General features: G+C 42.4%; 1 protein-coding gene across 1 annotated transcript in view; it reads right to left on the bottom strand.

Moving 5' to 3' along the window:
- The window catches only part of LOC126095773 (sodium channel protein para), a 923,047-nt gene that overhangs the window by 381,596 nt on the left and 521,276 nt on the right, over positions 1-20,175 (bottom strand). Inside the window, exon 14 of the mRNA XM_049910580.1 lies at positions 6,032-6,100. Within this exon, the coding sequence (XP_049766537.1) occupies positions 6,032-6,100 (69 nt within the window). The remainder of the gene's footprint in view (positions 1-6,031; positions 6,101-20,175) is intronic.

Here is a 20,175-nt window from a genome sequence, read left to right as displayed (position 1 = left end):
ACTTATTGTACAGAGAAGAAAACTTTAAGTTCAGAAACTTGAAATTTTGCACATATTTATTAGCTGGTGCCTAAGTACTTTACACATGCTTATTTAATTTGTGCAACTGTTTTATTTTTATTTAGTATAATCTGAATATTGAATGAAATATCACTCTGTTTTTATTGATCACCTATTTCAGTTAATTATATTTCTTCACTCTTATGTGAATTCAGTTTGCACTGAATTCACTCATTGATGGTATTCTCAAAGCCTGCTTTATACAACATGTTTTTAATTACCTAACTTCAGAATCTACTCTGTTTCACTTCACTGTTTGTATTCATTTCTTCCTATTCCCACAATGTCCGCCCCAATAGCTGAGTAGTCAGTGTGACAGATTGCTGTCCCACAGGCCCAGGTTCTATTCCCGGCTGGGTTGGGGATTTTCTCCACTCAGGGACTGGGTGTTGTGTTGTCTTCATCATCATTTCATCCCCATCTGACACGCAGGTCGCCCAATGTGGCGTCAAATGTAATAAGACCTGCACCAAGGCGGCCGGACCTGCCCCGTAAGGGGCCTCCAGGCCAATGATGCCAAACGCTCATTTCCATTCACACAATACTCATGCTGTTCTAGTGCTCTCAACAGCTCATCCAGTGTTATGCACAGCCTTTCATTTATAAACATCTATTACATCTCCATTTCCATACATAATTCCCAACAAAGAAAGATCCAGTTTGTAAAATTTGAAATTTTGGTTCATATTCTGAATGTTAAAATTATGGAATCTTTATTTTTGAATCATATCATCATCATCATCATCATTTAAGACTGATTATGCCTTTCAGCGTTCAGTCTGGAGCATAGCCCCCCTTATACAGTTCCTCCATGATCCCCTATTCAGTGCTAACTTTGGTGCCTCTTCTGATGTTAAACCTATTACTTCAAAATCATTCTTAACCGAATCCAGGTACCTTCTCCTCGGTCTGCCCCGACTCCTCCTACCCTCTACTGCTGAATCCATGAGTCTCTTGGGTAACCTTGCTTCTCCCATGCGTGTAACATGACCCCACCATCTAAGCCTGTTCGCCCTGACTGCTACATCTATAGAGTTCATTCCCAGTTTTTCTTTGATTTCTTCATTGTGGACACCCTCTTGCCATTGTTCCCATCTACTAGTACCTGCAATAATCCTAGCTACTTTCATATCCGTAACCTCAACCTTGTTGATAAGGTAGCCTGAATCCACCCAGCTTTCGCTCCCATACAACAAAGTTGGTCGAAAGATTGAACGGTGCACAGATAACTTAGTCTTGGTGCTGACTTCCTTCTTGCAGAAGAGAGTAGATCGTAGCTGAGCGCTCACTGCATTAGCTTTGCTACACCTTGCTTCCAGTTCTTTTACTATGTTGCCATCCTGTGAGAATATGCATCCTAAGTACTTAAAACCGTCCACCTGTTCTAACTTTGTTCCTCCTATTTGGCACTCCATCCGTTTATATTTCTTTCCCACTGACATTACTTTCGTTTTGGAGATGCTAATCTTCATACCATAGTCCTTACATATCGGATCTAGCTCTGAAATATTACTTTGCAAACTTTCAATCGAATCTGCCATCACAACTAAGTCATCCGCATATGCAAGACTGCTTATTTTGTGTTCACATATCTTAATCTCACCCAGCCAGTCTATTGTTTTCAACATATGATCCATAAATAATATGAACAACAGTGGAGACAGGTTGCAGCCTTGTCTTACCCCTGAAACTACTCTGAACCATGAACTCAATTTACCGTCAACTCTAACTGCTGCCTGACTATCCATGTAAAGACCTTTAACTGCTTGCAAAAGTTTGCCTCCTATTCCATAATCTTGTAGAACAGACAATAACTTCCTCCTAGGAACTCGGTCATATGCCTTTTCTAGATCTATAAAGCATAGATACAATTCCCTGTTCCACTCATAACACTTCTCCATTATTTGCCGTAAGCTAAAGATCTGGTCCTGACAACCTCTAAGAGGCCTAAACCCACACTGATTTTCATCCAATTGGTCCTCAACTAATACTCGCACTTTCCTTTCAACAATAGCTGAGAAGATTTTACCCACAACACTGATTAAAGAGATACCTCTGTAGTTGTTACAATCTTTTCTGTTTCCATGTTTAAAGATTGGTGTGATTACTGCTTTTGTCCAGTCTGATGGAACCTGTCCCGACTCCCAGGCCATTTCAATTATCCTGTGTAGCCATTTAAGACCTGACATTCCACTGTATTTGATGAGTTCCGACTTAATTTCATCCACCCCAGCCGCTTTATTGCACTGCAATCTATTGACCATTTTTTCCACTTCCTCAAATGTGATCCTGTTTCCATCATCATTCCTATCCCATTCTACCTCGAAATCTGAAACATTACTGATCGCATTTTCACCTACATTGAGCAACTCTTCAAAATATTCCCTCCATCTGCCCAAGGCATCCACAGGATTCACTAGCAGTTTTCCTGACCTGTCCAAAATACTTGTCATTTCCTTCTTACCTCCCTTTCGAAGACTGCTAATTACACTCCAGAATGGTTTTCCAGCAGCTTGACCCATAGTCTCCAACCTGTTTCCAAAGTCTTCCCACGATTTCTTCTTGGATGCTGCAATTATCTGTTTGGCTTTGTTTCTTTCTTCAACATAACTTTCTCTGTCTACCTGGGTTCTGGTATGTAGCCATTTTTGATACGCCTTCTCTTTCCTTTTACAGGCTGCCTTGACTGTATCATTCCACCAAGCTGTTTGCTTCATCCTACTTTTACACACTACTGTTCCAAGACATTCTTTAGCCACTTCTAGTACTGTGTCCCTGTACCTTGTCCACTCCTTTTCCAATGACTGTAATTGACTACTTTCAACTAACTGGTACCTTTCTGAGATCGCTGTTATGTACTTGTGCCTGATTTCCTTATCCTGAAGTTTCTCCACTCTTATCCTCCTACATATGGACCTGACCTCCTGCACTTTCGGCCTCACAATCCCAATTTCACTGCAGATTAAATAATGATCAGTGTCATCAAAGAATCCCCTGAATACACGTGTGTCCCTCACAGCCTTCCTGAATTCCTGATCTGTTATTATATAGTCAATGACAGATCTGGTTCCCCTGCCTTCCCAAGTATACCGGTGAATGTTCTTATGTTTAAAAACGGAGTTTGTGATTACTAAGCCCATACTGGCACAGAAATCCAAGAGTTGTTTCCCGTTCCTGTTGGCCTCCATTGTTGTTGTGGTCTTCAGTCCTGAGACTGGTTTGATGCAGCTCTCCATGCTACTCTATCCTGTGCAAGCTTCTTCATCTCCCAGTACCTACTGCAACCTACATCCTTCTGAATCTGCTTAGTGTATTCATCTCTTGGTCTCCCCCTATGATTTTTACCCTCCACACTGCCCTCCAATACTAAATTGGTGATCCCTTGATGCCTCAGAACATGTCCTACCAACCGATCCCTTCTTCTGGTCAAGTTGTGCCACAAACTTCTCTTCTCCCCAATCCTATTCAATACTTCCTCATTAGTTATGTGATCCACCCATCTAATCTTCAGCATTCTTCTGTAGCACCACATTTCAAAAGCTTCTATTCTCTTCTTGTCCAAACTATTTACCGTCCATGTTTCACTTCCATACATGGCTACACTCCATACAAATACTTTCAGAAATGACTTCCTGACACTTAAATCTATACTCGATGTTGGCCTCCATATCCTCTCCAAATTTACCCATAACCTTTTCATACCATTCTGTTCGATTTCCAATCCTGGCGTTAAAATCACCCATGAGCAGAACACTGTCCTTGTCCTTTACTCTAACAACTACATCACTGAGTGCCTCATAAAAACTATCCATCTTATCTTGATCTGTCCCTTCACAATGCGAATATACTGACACAATCCTAATTTTCTTGCTAGACACTGTCAAATCTATCCACATCAGTCGTTCGTTTACATACCTTATTGCAACTACGCTGGGTTCCATTTCTTTCCTGATGTAAAGCCCTACACCCCATTGTGCTATTCCTGCTTTGACTCCTGACAGGTAGACCTTGTATTCTCCCACTTCCTCTTCTTTCTCACCCCTTACCCGAATGTCACTAACAGCTAAAACGTCCAGCCCCATCTTACTTGCAGCCTCTGCCAGCTCTACCTTCTTCCCAGAGTAGCCCCCATTGATATTAATAGCTCCCCATCTCATTACCATTTGTTTGCCAAGTCGTATCTTAGGAGTCCCTGATTTGTCAGTTAGAGGTGGGACTCCGTCACCTCCAAAGGTCCGAGGCATTTTGCTCTGATTGTTGCCAGCATCATATTTAAAGTACCAGGGAAGCAGGTTGCTAGCCTTACTTGCCCCGAGTCCCATTGGGTTTTACCCCTAACGGCTGAGGGACTAACCGGTGGATTTGGTAGCCTTTGCCATATGAGCACAAAGGTGACCACGACTCAGAATATGTCCGAGATGCCCAGCCTTATTCCGAAGTAACCGGTATCCCGACTGTCGGGACCACTTACTTGGCCACTCATACGTTGCCCATGGTTCATGAACTAGGACATGACTACAGGAACCCACACCATGAACCACATTATTTTTGAAAACATACAATAAATTTATCTGCCTGATTAAAAGAGCAATGATTTTCATGCAATATTTGTAAGCAAGGAGCTAACCATACTGATACAAAAAGGAACTTGAAAACTACATAGAAAGGCAGCTCTCCAATTATTCCATAAAAAAGGGGGGGGGGGGGGGGGGGAGACAGGTATTGGTAATGTATTATATGCCAATGCATTTAACTTTTTTTCCAGCTAAATTTATGTATTTAGCATTACAGCAAGTACTCAGTTGTAAAATACCAGTATAAAACTATTTTCATCATGGATTATATTGTTATGTTTAAGTGTATTTTATAAGATCCTCAGCATCACTGCACAATGTACATGCGCTGTTGAGAAAGTAAGTGCATGACTGACAAGAGCGATATGTGCTTATAACTAAACTAACACAGTGACTAGCTTCTTATAACACAAGTATGTCTAACTATAGTTACATGTACCACATAACACTAAACATGGGATAATGCACTAACACATGCAAAACACTAAATGATACAAGCAGGTTAACTAATTTTCTCCTTTAATTCCAGAATATGGTCAATGTAGAAATATTTAATCATTTCTACATTACAATGATCATCTACTTTTCTTATTTATACACTACAATGATCATCTACCCTTAAAATGTAACAAAAATAATATTGCACTACCCTCATGAAAATACTTTAAAATATAGAAAAGAACTGAGCGATGGCCTGGAAGATCATTCCTCTAACTACTCTACTCACATTCATCCTACAGAGCAGTCCTGCTGTGACATGGCAATATTATTGAACCATAAATTAACTACTTTCCTAAACTGTGTTGTATGGGCCTGTCTATTGCCTATTTATACCTGCAGTACAAACAAATAAATTTTAAATTGTCTGCCTAGCAGCAGTGGGAGAACAGATATGCACAAAAGTTCATTTAGAACAGGTGGTTCATGTCTTCAGTTAAATTAGGGGAAAGATTTAGAGTAACTTGATGACTAGAATTAAATTTGCTGAAATCTATGGATTTTAGGCATGTAATGAATGAAGATGCAATTGTATGAAATGATACCAGTGTAAATCATTTAGATATGCTAGAACTACATTGTAATGAGTATGACTGAGAAATGAAAACTGTCACAATTCATGAACTGTTTATTCATATCAATTTCTTATGTTGCGGTTTCAGTAGAAAAGCGTAATTTTTTGGGACTATTGTAATATAATTTTACTTTGTAGCATTGCACAGTTTACTTTTTATTCAGAATTCTGTGACTCTCCTCTCTACTATAAAAACAAAATGATCAAAGGAAATCCAGTTTTGTAAGACTGGCTGACACTAGCTCAAAATAAGTAACCATGTCACAGCATACAATGAAGAAACACATAAGGAAAAGGGGCAGGAATAAAGGCACTTAGTTTATACCTCCATGTTCACTTGCCCTGCTTTGCCGGCCTGCTGCTTGTTCTATGATGTCGTTCAACACCATCACATCTGTGTGGAAAAATTAAAGAGATTGAAGAAAGTGCACAAGAGGATAAAAAAGCTGGTGACACACTAAAAGATTCAATTGTGACAGATTCAAACAAGCTTTAACCACAAGAGCAATACCTGTACAAAATAACAGCTGTGCATAAATAAAATTGCACTGCAGAAAGGCTTGCTTTTATGTATAGTACAAATTAAAATAAACATTACACGGTGTTACACACTGTAATTGTGCATTTCTTACTAAAAGTCTCTCTTAATCATTTATGTGCAAGAAATATTAACTCATATTAAAAATAATGATTTAGAATAATAACCATTCTGATAAATGTGCTGCCATTATTAACTTAGCTACTGAAATCTTGATTATGTTCTTGCATGTAAGAGTCAGTAATGAAAGACACCAAAAAGATTAAGTATTTGATTGGAATATCAAAATTATTATTCTTACTTGTACTGATTTTTATTTAGCTGCCACATTATGATGCAATGTTTCAATACTCAGTCCATTGTAAAACAATTTTTTGTACTTCAGGTGAGTGAGAAATTCAAGTAAAGTTCACAATATAGCACAGATAATAATACACTTGGTGATTATCTCGATGGTCCGCCCAATGCTACTTTCCTATCCCTTTGCATTATAGCTAAATAAATAATACAAGATCACTACAAAAAAATAATGGAAAGTCCCTGGTGGAAGGAGTCACTTTATACGGGTGTATACGTGGACGAGGAAATAAAATTCCCGGATTTTTCCCGAGTTTTTCGGTTAAAAATACACTTTCTCCCAGATGAAATACACTTTTTACACGTTACATAACAGTATACTTTCCCTTTGAACTGTAAAACTTATCACTACTTTCAATGGTTGTGATTTTATACACTGGCGTAGAATTTCCCGGCATTTTAGAAAACGAAACTCAGGGGAAAAGATACGTATTGGAAAGGTGTCTGATGTGCAGCAACATGTACACTGCATATTTTCGTATTAGGAAAGTATAAATTCGAATTCCACCAAGCACCGCATGTTACTTTCTGACAAAAATAACTTCACTGTTCTGCAAGGGCCGGCCAGAGTGGCCAAGCGGTTCTAGGCGCTACAGTCTGGAACAGCGCGACCACTACAGTCGCAGGTTCGAATCCTGCCTCGGGCATGGATGTGTGTGATGTTCTTGGGTTAGTTAAGTTTAAGTAGTTTTATGTTCTCGGGGAATGATGACCTCAGAAGTTAAGTCCCATAGCGCTCAGAGCCATTTGAACCATTTGTTCTGCAAGGCGATTAACGTTTGACTGTCAGAAAGGTGGAAACAAAATAAAATCTGAAACTAATAACAAATTTTAGCCTTCTGTAATTAATTCACTTGATTGCTCCCAGCCACAGAAATCCGTTTTGTTTTCATTTGACATGAGAGCAATTAACGAAGAGGAAACAGCAAAAACACTTAAACATAAGCACGTGGAGACTACCACCTCTCCACTACAACTCAAGACTGCTCTGTGCATCAGGTCCGGATCTACGATATTTCCAAACCGGGGCAATATTTGATAGTGGCACTCCCCCTCCCTCGAGCGTTTGAGGTAGGAGGCCAGATACTTAAAAAATTGACTTTTCAAAAATATCTTCATTTTGTAGCTCACATCTCTCTGAAGAGTCTGATAGATAAAACATATATGTTCGAGGGAACGTAAGACATGTTATTTAGTCTGTGTGCCGAAGAGCAGTGCCACGCCTCTTCACACAGCATTCTTCCATCACACTTCTCTGTATTTCATTCTGTGGTATTCATACGTGTAATATTTTGTAATGGGTGCCATCAAACTATATTCAGGCCAGTGAATATTAAAATGCCCTGTGGTGCCTCTCCTGCTCCCAGTCAGCCGGTTTGACATACTGCCCCTCTTTAAAAAAATCTTGCAATTAACACTGGGTAGGATTATCTGTAACCGGCAGAACAAAACTCTTCAGAAAATTTGCAGTCTTTACTGCCTATTGGCTAAGAACTTGCTGTTTTGTGTGACATACAATTAAATATAGGATACATAAAACGAGTAAAGACATGAAACAAGCAAGACGGTACACATTTCTTCAGTCCTTAAGTCCTTGCTTTTTTTTCCTCTCTCTAATCTTGCCACAGCTTTATATGGTATACTTTCCTTTCTGGAAAAGAATCATAAATAGCTACATTGTAGCTATTTATGTTAGACATGGGTAGATTGTCAAAGAGTTTTATAACTGCATATTTCACGCTTTCCTATGCCACAGTTAGATTTACTAAAGGGTAATGCAGAGAATTTTTCCTGCTGGAGTTGTAGTCGTGAATATCTCTTTCACTCTCAGACTTGGATGGATTGTCGACCAGAAAAATTTCATAAGTGCATAAATGTACTGTGAGGCTGTGACTTAAGTTCCCAGCTGCTTAAATAGATATCTGCAAGAAGTATATGTGAGAACTCCACACATAATACTAATTACTTTCTTTTGTGAAATTAGTATTTTTTGCTTGCGCACAACTAAGAACTTACAACCTTCTATCCTGTTTATTATTTCTTGTTGATATACATGGTTAATAAAAAGTAAGATATTTCTGACAATCCAAAATTGGATGAACTTCATTTTTCACTGTTTAAAGATAGCCCATTTGCGTTAAATCATTCAGTAATGTTCGCCAAAACATCATCTACTATTTTCTCTCTTGGTATGTCTTTGCTACACAGAAATGCTTGTTTCATCTGTAAATGGGACTAATTCTGTCCCTGATTCAAACAAAATGACATAAAGCAAGAACAATAATGGGCCAATGATCAAACCTTGTTGGACTCCCATTGTAGTTTCTCCCCATGTAGGTGATGTGACATTCCTCTTTGTATTACTCAAACAGCCTACAGTTACTTTCTGCACTGTTTCTTAAATGAGTACTACTGTTTCCATAAAAACTTTACTTCACTAAAAGAAAGCCTTTGATAAATTGCAGAAGATCCTAATTGGTGATATTTTATCATTTAAAGATGTTATTATATATTCAGTAAATGTATAAATAGCTGACTCAGTGGAATGACCAAAACTGTGATTGGCTAAGTATCCCATTACTACACAGGAGGTGACCATCTACACAGCGAGGTGACAATCTTGATGTACAGCAACTTCTCAAAAATTTTAGAAAATAATTTACAGAGTGACACTGGATGACAGTTACTGACATCCATGGCGCCATCCTTCGTATAAAGAGGACTTACAAATGCAAATTTCAATCTTTCTGAGAAAACATCCCAGGTTAATGATGCATTAAGTAACTGACTAAGAATATTACATTATTACAGGGCCACCACTTTTTTGTATGTTATTAGAGATTGTCCGTTCCACACAAACTTTTATGTTTTAGCCTCATGGTGATCTTCCTTATTTCAGATGGGGATGTGACATTAATTTTTAATTCACTAAATGCCCTCTGTATTGCTTTGTCAGTGTACTGTTTTAATTTCTCTTCTGACAATTTTCTCTCCTTCTTATAAAAAGTATTTATACAGTCTCTGTTACATATGAATTGTCCTTTACAATGTTCCCTTTCTGTTTAACAGAAACAATGTCCTATCCTATGATTTCTTTCTCTGTCTTACTAGAAGTCCTCTTCTACCTGTCACGACACCACTAATTCTCATTGTATCTGATTTCAACCTATCCATTTCTCTTTTTAAATGTTCTGACACACCTACCCAATTAAGGGATCTACCAATCAAAACTCTGACCTGTAGAATGCCAGTTTTGTTTTACCTGGAGATCTGAAAGGGGGCTACTGTACCTCCAGAATATTTTACCCAAGAGGATATCATCACTGTTTAACCATACAATGGGAAAACATGTCCTCGAGAAAAAAATGGCTGTAGTTTCCTCTTGATTTCAGCTGTTCACAGTAACAGGACAACAAGGTCATGTTGGCTAATGTTATAATAAGGTCAGATCAGTCCATAAGCTATAGGTTAGTTTAGCCTCTCCACAAACCCCCCCCCCCCTGGACATCCTTTCATATGACCTGACCTAAGGCTCCAATGTCTCCCCCCCCCCCCCCCCCACCTACCCTCCACCACCAACCCCCTTGTTCTGTTGGAAAGGAAAAATGTATAGAGTAATCAGGTGTTTTCTTTCAATAATATATATATATATATATATATATATATATATATATATATATATATATATATATATATATACCTAAAAACAAAGACGATGTGACTTACCAAATGAAAGTGCTGGCAGGTCGACAGACACACAAACGAACACAAACATACACACAAAATTCAAGCTTTCGCAACAAACTGTTGCCTCATCAGGAAAGAGGGAAGGAGAGGGAAAGACGAAAGGCCCTGATGAGGCAACAGTCCGTTGCGAAAGCCCGAACTCAGTGTGCATGCCTGTGCCCGTCCGTGCGTCCGTCGACCCGCCAGCACCCCCACCCGGCAAGTCACATCATCCCTGTTTCCAAGTACATCCCTCCCCCGCGGAATGCCTCCCTCCATTATAACTATATACATAGTTATAACAGAAGGAAACACTCCACGAAGGAAAAATATACCCAAAAACAAAGACGATGTGACCCACCAAATGAAAGCGCCGGCAGGCCGACAGACACACAAACGAACACAAACACACACACAAAATTCAAGCTTTCGCAACAAACTGTTGCCTCATCAGGAAAGAGGGAAGGAGAGGGAAAGACGAAAGGATGTGGGTTTTAAGGGAGAGGGTAAGGAGTCATTCCAGTCCCGGGAGCGGAAAGACTTACCTTAAGGGGAAAAAAGGACGGGTATACACTCGCACACACACACATATCCATCCACACATATACAGACACAAGCAGACATATTTAAAGGCAAAGAGTTTGGGCAGAGATGTCAGTCGAGGCAGAAGTGCAGAGGCAAAGATGTTGATGAATGACAGGTGAGGTATGAGTGGAGGAAATTTGAAATTAGCGGAGATTGAGGCCTGGTGGATAACGGGAAGAGAGGATATATTGAAGAGCAAGTTCCCATCTCCGGAGTTCAGATAGGTTGGTGTTAGCAGGAAGTATCCAGATAACCCGGACGGTGTAACACTGCGCCAAGATGTGCTGGTCGTGCACCAAGGCATGTTTAGCCACAGGGTGATCCTCATTACCAACAAACACTGTCTGCCTGTGTCCATTCATGCGAATGGACAGTTTGTTGCTGGTCATTCCCACATAGAATGCATCACAGTGTAGGCAGGTCAGTTGGTAGATCACGTGGGTGCTTTCACACGTGGCTCTGCCTTTGATTGTGTACACCTTCCGGGTTACAGGACTGGAGTAGGTGGTGGTGGGAGGGTGCATGGGACAGGTTTATTGATGGTACAGATTTATTGATGACATCTTCATGATCTGGACTCACAGTGAAGAAGAACTCCAGAATTTCCTCTCCAACCTCAACTCCTTTGGTTCCATCAGATTCACCTGGTCCTACTCCAAATCCCATGCCACTTTCCTTGATATTGACCTCCACCTGTCCAATGGCCAGCTTCACACGTCCATCCACATCAAACCCACCAACAAGCAACAGTACCTCCATTACGACAGCTGCCACCCATTCCACATCAAACGGTCCCTCCCCTACAGCCTAGGTCTTCGTGGCAAACGAATCTGCTCCAGTCCGGAATCCCTGAAGCACTACACCAACAACCTGACAACAGCTTTCGCATCCCGCAACTACCCTCCCGACCTGGTACAGAAGCAAATAACCAGAGCCACTTCCTCATCCTCTCAAACCCAGAACCTCTCACAGAAGAACCACAAAAGTGCCCCACTTGTGACAGGATACTTTCCGGGACTGGATCAGATTCTGAATGTGGCTCTCCAGCAGGGATACGACTTCCTCAAATCCTGCCCTGAAATGAGATCCATCCTTCATGAAATCCTCCCCACTCCACCAAGAGTGTCTTTCCGCCGTCCACCTAACCTTCGTAACCTCTTAGTTCATCCCTATGAAATCCCCAAACCACCTTCCCTACCCTCTGGCTCCTACCCTTGTAACCGCCCCCGGTGTAAAACCTGTCCCATGCACCCTCCCACCACCACCTACTCCAGTCCTGTAACCCGGAAGGTGTACACAATCAAAGGCAGAGCCACGTGTGAAAGCACCCACGTGATCTACCAACTGACCTGCCTACACTGTGATGCATTCTATGTGGGAATGACCAGCAACAAACTGTCCATTCGCATGAATGGACACAGGCAGACAGTGTTTGTTGGTAATGAGGATCACCCTGTGGCTAAACATGCCTTGGTGCACGACCAGCACATCTTGGCGCAGTGTTACACCGTCCGGGTTATCTGGATACTTCCTGCTAACACCAACCTATCCGAACTCCGGAGATGGGAACTTGCTCTTCAATATATCCTCTCTTCCCGTTATCCACCAGGCCTCAATCTCCGCTAATTTCAAATTTCCTCCACTCATACCTCACCTGTCATTCATCAACATCTTTGCCTCTGCACTTCTGCCTCGACTGACATCTCTGCCCAAACTCTTTGTCTTTAAATATGTCTGCTTGTGTCTGTATATGTGTGGATGGATATGTGTGTGTGTGCGAGTGTATACCCGTCCTTTTTTCCCCTTAAGGTAAGTCTTTCCGCTCCCGGGACTGGAATGACTCCTTACCCTCTCCCTTAAAACCCACATCCTTTCGTCTTTCCCTCTCCTTCCCTCTTTCCTGATGAGGCAACAGTTTGTTGCGAAAGCTTGAATTTTGTGTGTGTGTTTGTGTTCGTTTGTGTGTCTGTCGGCCTGCCGGCGCTTTCATTTGGTGGGTCACATCGTCTTTGTTTTTGGGTATATTTTTCCTTCGTGGAGTGTTTCCTTCTGTTATAACTATGTATATAGTTATAATGGAGGGAGGCATTCCGCGGGGGAGGGATGTACTTGGAAACAGGGATGATGTGGCTTGCCGGGTGGGGGTGCTGGCGGGTCGACGGACGCACGGACGGGCACAGGCATGCACACTGAGTTCGGGCTTTCGCAACGGACTGTTGCCTCATCAGGGCCTTTCGTCTTTCCCTCTCCTTCCCTCTTTCCTGATGAGGCAACAGTTTGTTGCGAAAGCTTGAATTTTGTGTGTATGTTTGTGTTCGTTTGTGTGTCTGTCGACCTGCCAGCACTTTCATTTGGTAAGTCGCATCGTCTTTGTTTTTAGGTATATTTTTCCTTCGTGGAATGTTTCCTTCTATTATAACCATATCATTAATTTGAAACCAACAATTACGTTTGTTATTGTCGCCTTTGCATTTCGAAATCTTTCCTGTCGTCTTATTTCTCTTTTTTCTCTTTATTTTCTCTTTCTGTTTTTACCAGTAGTTTCACTTTGTATTCACCTTCCCCTTTTACCGTAATCTACTATACAATTTTATCCCGCCTATATATGCTCAACAATACGTAACCCACTTCCCAACCATCACCAAAATATTTTATTTTCCGCCTTCAGCACTACCGCTGCTATAAAATCCACCGTTTCTAGTTCAATAACTGCTGCTTTCACGTATTTAACAACCATTTCGGCCAGTTCTAATAACTTTAACTTTATTTCCACTTCCGTTTTTCGCACTTCACTGATCATTTTAGCCGCTCCCCACAGGTTTTAACGTCATTATTTCTACAATTGTTAGCCCCATTTTCGTAATCTTTCACCACAACACCACTCCTTTAATACGTTTTTTCGAAATTTTCTCGAAATTTTCCCGAATTTCTCCGTCCTTTAACGTGATTTAGCGGCAACACAACCACCTAACCTTTTTGCACATCGCTGTCTACCAACCCAATTTCACCACAGGATCAACTTAACCAACACTTTTTCGTCTTTTTTCGTACCAGATCTCCAATTGCTTTCTAGTTCACCTTTATCTCTCCCCATATATTTCTATCTTTCTTTTTCATTTCAACCTCATGTTAAACTTTCCACCTTCTAATACCATGTCACCCTCACAACACCCCCACAATGACCCCATTAAGTTTTATTTACATTCCCTCCGCAAACATGCCCTCACCCTAGCCAGATTACGCTCACATATTTTATTTTCTCAGGCTTGTCTGAAATTTGGCATAACCCCCAAAGGCCTCACACTTAAAGTTCCCATCTCTGGCTGCAACCCTTCTTTCCATCAGTCCCTATACCAGTTCCAAACTGAACAATCCATTGCCCTCACCCACCTAATCCTTCACCTACACATCAACTCAGCCAATGAACACACCCGTCAACTCCTATCCTTAATAAAAGTCCTCAATCTTTCCTCTCCCACATCCACACCGGCTATTCAGAGCATCCTCCTACAGGCCAACCGCCAATTAGAACAGCATGCCACCCTTCACCTCAAAAAACTATCCAATCTCCTGGTTTCCCACCTCCGGAAAGGCAACTCACTCACCCTTCACAACCTTTCCAGCAAACCTCAACCACCTCTCATTGCACACAAACCCAGTCTCTCCCATCTACTCAATCTCCCACTTCCAGCTCCACTCCCTCCAAAACCTCAATATTCCGATCAACACAATCTGGCACCACAACACCCTAATTCAGTAGTTAACCTTTCCTCCAAACCTCTCTCCCAATCCGAAACCTCTGTCCTATCCAAAGGCCTCACCTTCAGCCCCACTCCCAGATTCAACCAAACAGCCCTCGTCAAAGATTTACTGTCCTACACTCGTACTCTCTGCTGGAAGTATCACTTTGCCACGAAGAAAAATGATCCTAATCCTACCCCTAATGATCCAACTCCCCAATACACTATCCAAATTGAACCCTGCCTGGAACAGTTCCGTCCTCCGTCACAGCGGGACCCACCTCCTCTTCCTCAAAATCACCCTCTCCAAACCTTCCAGGAATTTCTGACTTCCAGCCTTGCCTCTCAATCCTTCTTAAAAAACCTTAATCCTACTCCCAACATCACCACTGCTGAAGCCCAGGCTATCCGTGATCTGAAGGCTGACCGGTCCATCGTCATTCTTCCGGCGGACAAGGGTTCCACGACCGTGGTACTTGATCGTCGGGAGTATGTGGCTGAGGGACTGCGTCAGCTTTCAGACAACACCACATACAAAGTTTGCCAAGGTAATCCCATTCCTGATGTCCAGGCAGAGCTTCAAAGAATCCTCAGAACCTTAGGCCCCCTACAAAACCTTTCACCTGACTCCATCAACCTCCTGACCCCACCGACACCCCGCACCCCTACCTTCTACCTTCTTCCTAAAATTCACAAACCCAATCATCCCGGCCGCCCCATTGTAGCTGGTTACCAAGCCCCCACAGAACGTATCTCTGCCTACGTAGATCAACACCTTCAACCCATTACATGCAGTCTCCCATCCTTCATCAAAGACACCAACCACTTTCTCGAACGCCTGGAATCCTTACCCAATCCGTTACCCCCAGAAACCATCCTTGTAACCATTGATGCCACTTCCTTATACACAAATATCCCGCACGTCCAGGGCCTCGCTGCGATGGAGCACTTCCTTTCACGCCGATCACCTGCCACCCTACCTAAAACATCTTTCCTCATTACCTTAGCCAGCTTCATCCTGACCCGTCAACTTCTTCACTTTTGAAAACCAGACATACCAACAATTAAAGGGAACAGCCATGGGTACCAGGATGGCCCCCTCGTACGCCAACCTATTCATGGGTCGCTTAGAGGAAGCCTTCTTGGTTACCCAGGCCTGCCAACCCAAAGTTTGGTACAGATTTATTGATGACATCTTCATGATCTGGACTCACAGTGAAGAAGAACTCCAGAATTTCCTCTCCAACCTCAACTCCTTTGGTTCCATCAGATTCACCTGGTCCTACTCCAAATCCCATGCCACTTTCCTTGATATTGACCTCCACCTGTCCAATGGCCAGCTTCACACGTCCATCCACATCAAACCCACCAACAAGCAACAGTACCTCCATTACGACAGCTGCCACCCATTCCACATCAAACGGTCCCTCCCCTACAGCCTAGGTCTTCGTGGCAAACGAATCTGCTCCAGTCCGGAATCCCTGAAGCACTACACCAACAACCTGACAACAGCTTTCGCATCCCGCAACTACCCTCCCGACCTGGTACAGAAGCAAATAACCAGAGCCACTTCCTCATCCTCTCAAACCCAGAACCTCTCACAGAAGAACCACAAAAGTGCCCCACTTGTGACAGGATACTTTCCGGGACTGGATCAGATTCTGAATGTGGCTCTCCAGCAGGGATACGACTTCCTCAAATCCTGCCCTGAAATGAGATCCATCCTTCATGAAATCCTCCCCACTCCACCAAGAGTGTCTTTCCGCCGTCCACCTAACCTTCGTAACCTCTTAGTTCATCCCTATGAAATCCCCAAACCACCTTCCCTACCCTCTGGCTCCTACCCTTGTAACCGCCCCCGGTGTAAAACCTGTCCCATGCACCCTCCCACCACCACCTACTCCAGTCCTGTAACCCGGAAGGTGTACACAATCAAAGGCAGAGCCACGTGTGAAAGCACCCACGTGATCTACCAACTGACCTGCCTACACTGTGATGCATTCTATGTGGGAATGACCAGCAACAAACTGTCCATTCGCATGAATGGACACAGGCAGACAGTGTTTGTTGGTAATGAGGATCACCCTGTGGCTAAACATGCCTTGGTGCACGACCAGCACATCTTGGCGCAGTGTTACACCGTCCGGGTTATCTGGATACTTCCTGCTAACACCAACCTATCCGAACTCCGGAGATGGGAACTTGCTCTTCAATATATCCTCTCTTCCCGTTATCCACCAGGCCTCAATCTCCGCTAATTTCAAATTTCCTCCACTCATACCTCACCTGTCATTCATCAACATCTTTGCCTCTGCACTTCTGCCTCGACTGACATCTCTGCCCAAACTCTTTGTCTTTAAATATGTCTGCTTGTGTCTGTATATGTGTGGATGGATATGTGTGTGTGTGCGAGTGTATACCCGTCCTTTTTTCCCCTTAAGGTAAGTCTTTCCGCTCCCGGGACTGGAATGACTCCTTACCCTCTCCCTTAAAACCCACATCCTTTCGTCTTTCCCTCTCCTTCCCTCTTTCCTGATGAGGCAACAGTTTGTTGCGAAAGCTTGAATTTTGTGTGTGTGTTTGTGTTCGTTTGTGTGTCTGTCGGCCTGCCGGCGCTTTCATTTGGTGGGTCACATCGTCTTTGTTTTTGGGTATATTTTTCCTTCGTGGAGTGTTTCCTTCTGTTATAACTATGTATATAGTTATAATGGAGGGAGGCATTCCGCGGGGGAGGGATGTACTTGGAAACAGGGATGATGTGACTTGCCGGGTGGGGGTGCTGGCGGGTCGACGGACGCACGGACGGGCACAGGCATGCACACTGAGTTCGGGCTTTCGCAACGGACTGTTGCCTCATCAGGGCCTTTCGTCTTTCCCTCTCCTTCCCTCTTTCCTGATGAGGCAACAGTTTGTTGCGAAAGCTTGAATTTTGTGTGTATGTTTGTGTTCGTTTGTGTGTCTGTCGACCTGCCAGCACTTTCATTTGGTAAGTCACATCGTCTTTGTTTTTAGGTATATTTTTCCTTCGTGGAATGTTTCCTTCTATTATAACCATATATATATATATATATATATATATATATATATATATATATATATATATATATAAAGACAAAGATGATGTGACTTACCAAATGAAAGTGCTGGCAGGTCGACAGACACACAAACGAACACAAACATACACACAAAATTCAAGCTTTCGCAACAAACTGTTGCCTCATCAGGAAAGAGGGAAGGAGAGGGAAAGACGAAAGGATGTGGGTTTTAAGGGAGAGGGTAAGGAGTCATTCCAGTCCCGGGAGCGGAAAGACTTACCTTATGGGGAAAAAAGGACGGGTATACACTCGCACACACACACATATCCATCCACACATATACAGACACAAGCAGACATATTTAAAGACAAAGAGTTTGGGCAGAGATGTCAGTCGAGGCAGAAGTGCAGAGGCAAAGATGTTATTGAATGACAGGTGAGGTATGAGTGGCAGCAACTTGAAATTAGCGGAGATTGAGGCCTGGTGGATAACGGGAAGAGAGGGTATATTGAAGAGCAAGTTCCCATCTCCGGAGTTCGGATAGGTTGGTGTTAGTAGGAAGTATCCAGATAACCCGGACGGTGTAACACTGCGCCAAGATGTGCTGGTCGTGCACCAAGGCATGTTTAGCCACAGGGTGATCCTCATTACCAACAAACACTGTCTGCCTGTGTCCATTCATGCGAATGGACAGTTTGTTGCTGGTCATTCCCACATAGAATGCATCACAGTGTAGGCAGGTCAGTTGGTAGATCACGTGGGTGCTTTCACACGTGGCTCTGCTTTTGATTGTGTACACCTTCCGGGTTACAGGACTGGAGTAGGTAGTGGTGGGAGGGTGCATGGGACAGGTTTTACACCGGGGGCGGTTACAAGGGTAGGAGCCAGAGGGTAGGGAAGGTGGTTTGGGGATTTCATAGGGATGTACTAAGAGGTTACGAAGGTTAGGTGGACGGCGGAAAGACACTCTTGGTGGAGTGGGGAGGATTTCATGAAGGATGGATCTCATTTCAGGGCAGGATTTGAGGAAGTCGTATCCCTGCTGGAGAGCCCCATTCAGAATCTGATCCAGTCCCGGAAAGTATCCTGTTACAAGTGGGGCACTTTTGTGGTTCTTCTGTGGGAGGTTCTGGGTTTGAGAGGATGAGGAAGTGGCTCTGGTTATTTGCTTCTGAACCAGGTCGGGAGGGTAGTTGCGGGATGCGAAAGCTGTCGCCTTATTTACTCTTTACTAAGCCATGGTACACACAATGTGTGTATGGACAAAGTTTTCAACAGGGTCATAAATGAACCTTTTTTATGACTACTTGCAAGTCATTATTTATCTTCTAAAATATTACAGATTCCCCCCCCCCCCCCCCCCCCAAAGTCTGTCTCTCCCTACAAAATATTATATGTCTGAGATTGCACAGGATCCCAGCAGACATTTTGTGAAGGATGAATACTCTTTTCACACGCACAGCTGCAGCAAACCTCAATATTTCATTTTCATTTGCGAGGTATGGATACATTAGTAAAAAATAAAGCATTTGCTTATAGTTCAGCACTTGTGACATTATTCTCATTACATAAACTGAACTTCTTATTTTTGCATAAAAGATAAATTAAGTTTTTCAAGACATATGTCTGTCCATTGTTACACCTAGGAAGGTAGTTGTATGTCAAATTTTACTCCCATACAATCATCCTACACAACATTCTGTTGCATTCCATCAGGTTCATAGTTTAGTTGAAAATACATTAGACTCATGTGATCTGAGGCTATTGTGGTGTATATGATGCTTCCAAAGTTCTCAGATGTACTGCTGGATGCAATCGTCAAAAGTCCATGATATTTCGGAGAACAACATTCCACCATCACCATGTAAAAGGTTGTTTGCCAAAATATCGTGGACCTTCGACAACTGCATCCTTGGAAGTACATTAGACTTCTTTTTCTAACATTTAAGTTGAAGTAATCCTCAAATCATTTAAGGCCCTAGAACAATGAAGAACAAGGTCATTCTCATTGTGTCCCCAGCCAACAACTGCTGTTTCAGTTGCATAATTAATACCTTTTGTTATTATGCAAAGTGGAGAGGAAACTAATATATGATATAAACAATAAAGTCTCCAGAACTGGCCCTGGGGGCACACCACACTTTACCATAGAGTGAATAGAGCTGATCTTTGTAATTTTAACCTCTTTATTGATATCCATCTTGTATGACTGTTAAAAGATTTTTAGCAACTCCACTGGTACCACAACTTTCCAGCTTATTAAGTAGCAGCTGTATGAAATGAACATGACAAAACTAGGAGAAAACAGGCCACTCTTTTGTTGTCACCTAATTTCACTAATGTTGTAAGTACTATATCATATATGGCACGTGATGTTGAGTAGGATTTTCTAAAACTATAATGTGTTTTTTCCAAAGCTGTTAAATGAAAAGTTTCATGATCTAAGTGCAATAATATTTTGTAGAACGTTATCTAAGACCAGAATTAA

This window comes from Schistocerca cancellata, chromosome 8 (genome assembly GCF_023864275.1).
Source record: "Schistocerca cancellata isolate TAMUIC-IGC-003103 chromosome 8, iqSchCanc2.1, whole genome shotgun sequence".
Lineage (NCBI taxonomy): Eukaryota > Metazoa > Arthropoda > Insecta > Orthoptera > Acrididae > Schistocerca > Schistocerca cancellata.
Note: the sequence above shows the minus strand (reverse complement) of the source record. Positions and strands in the feature narration are given on the sequence as shown.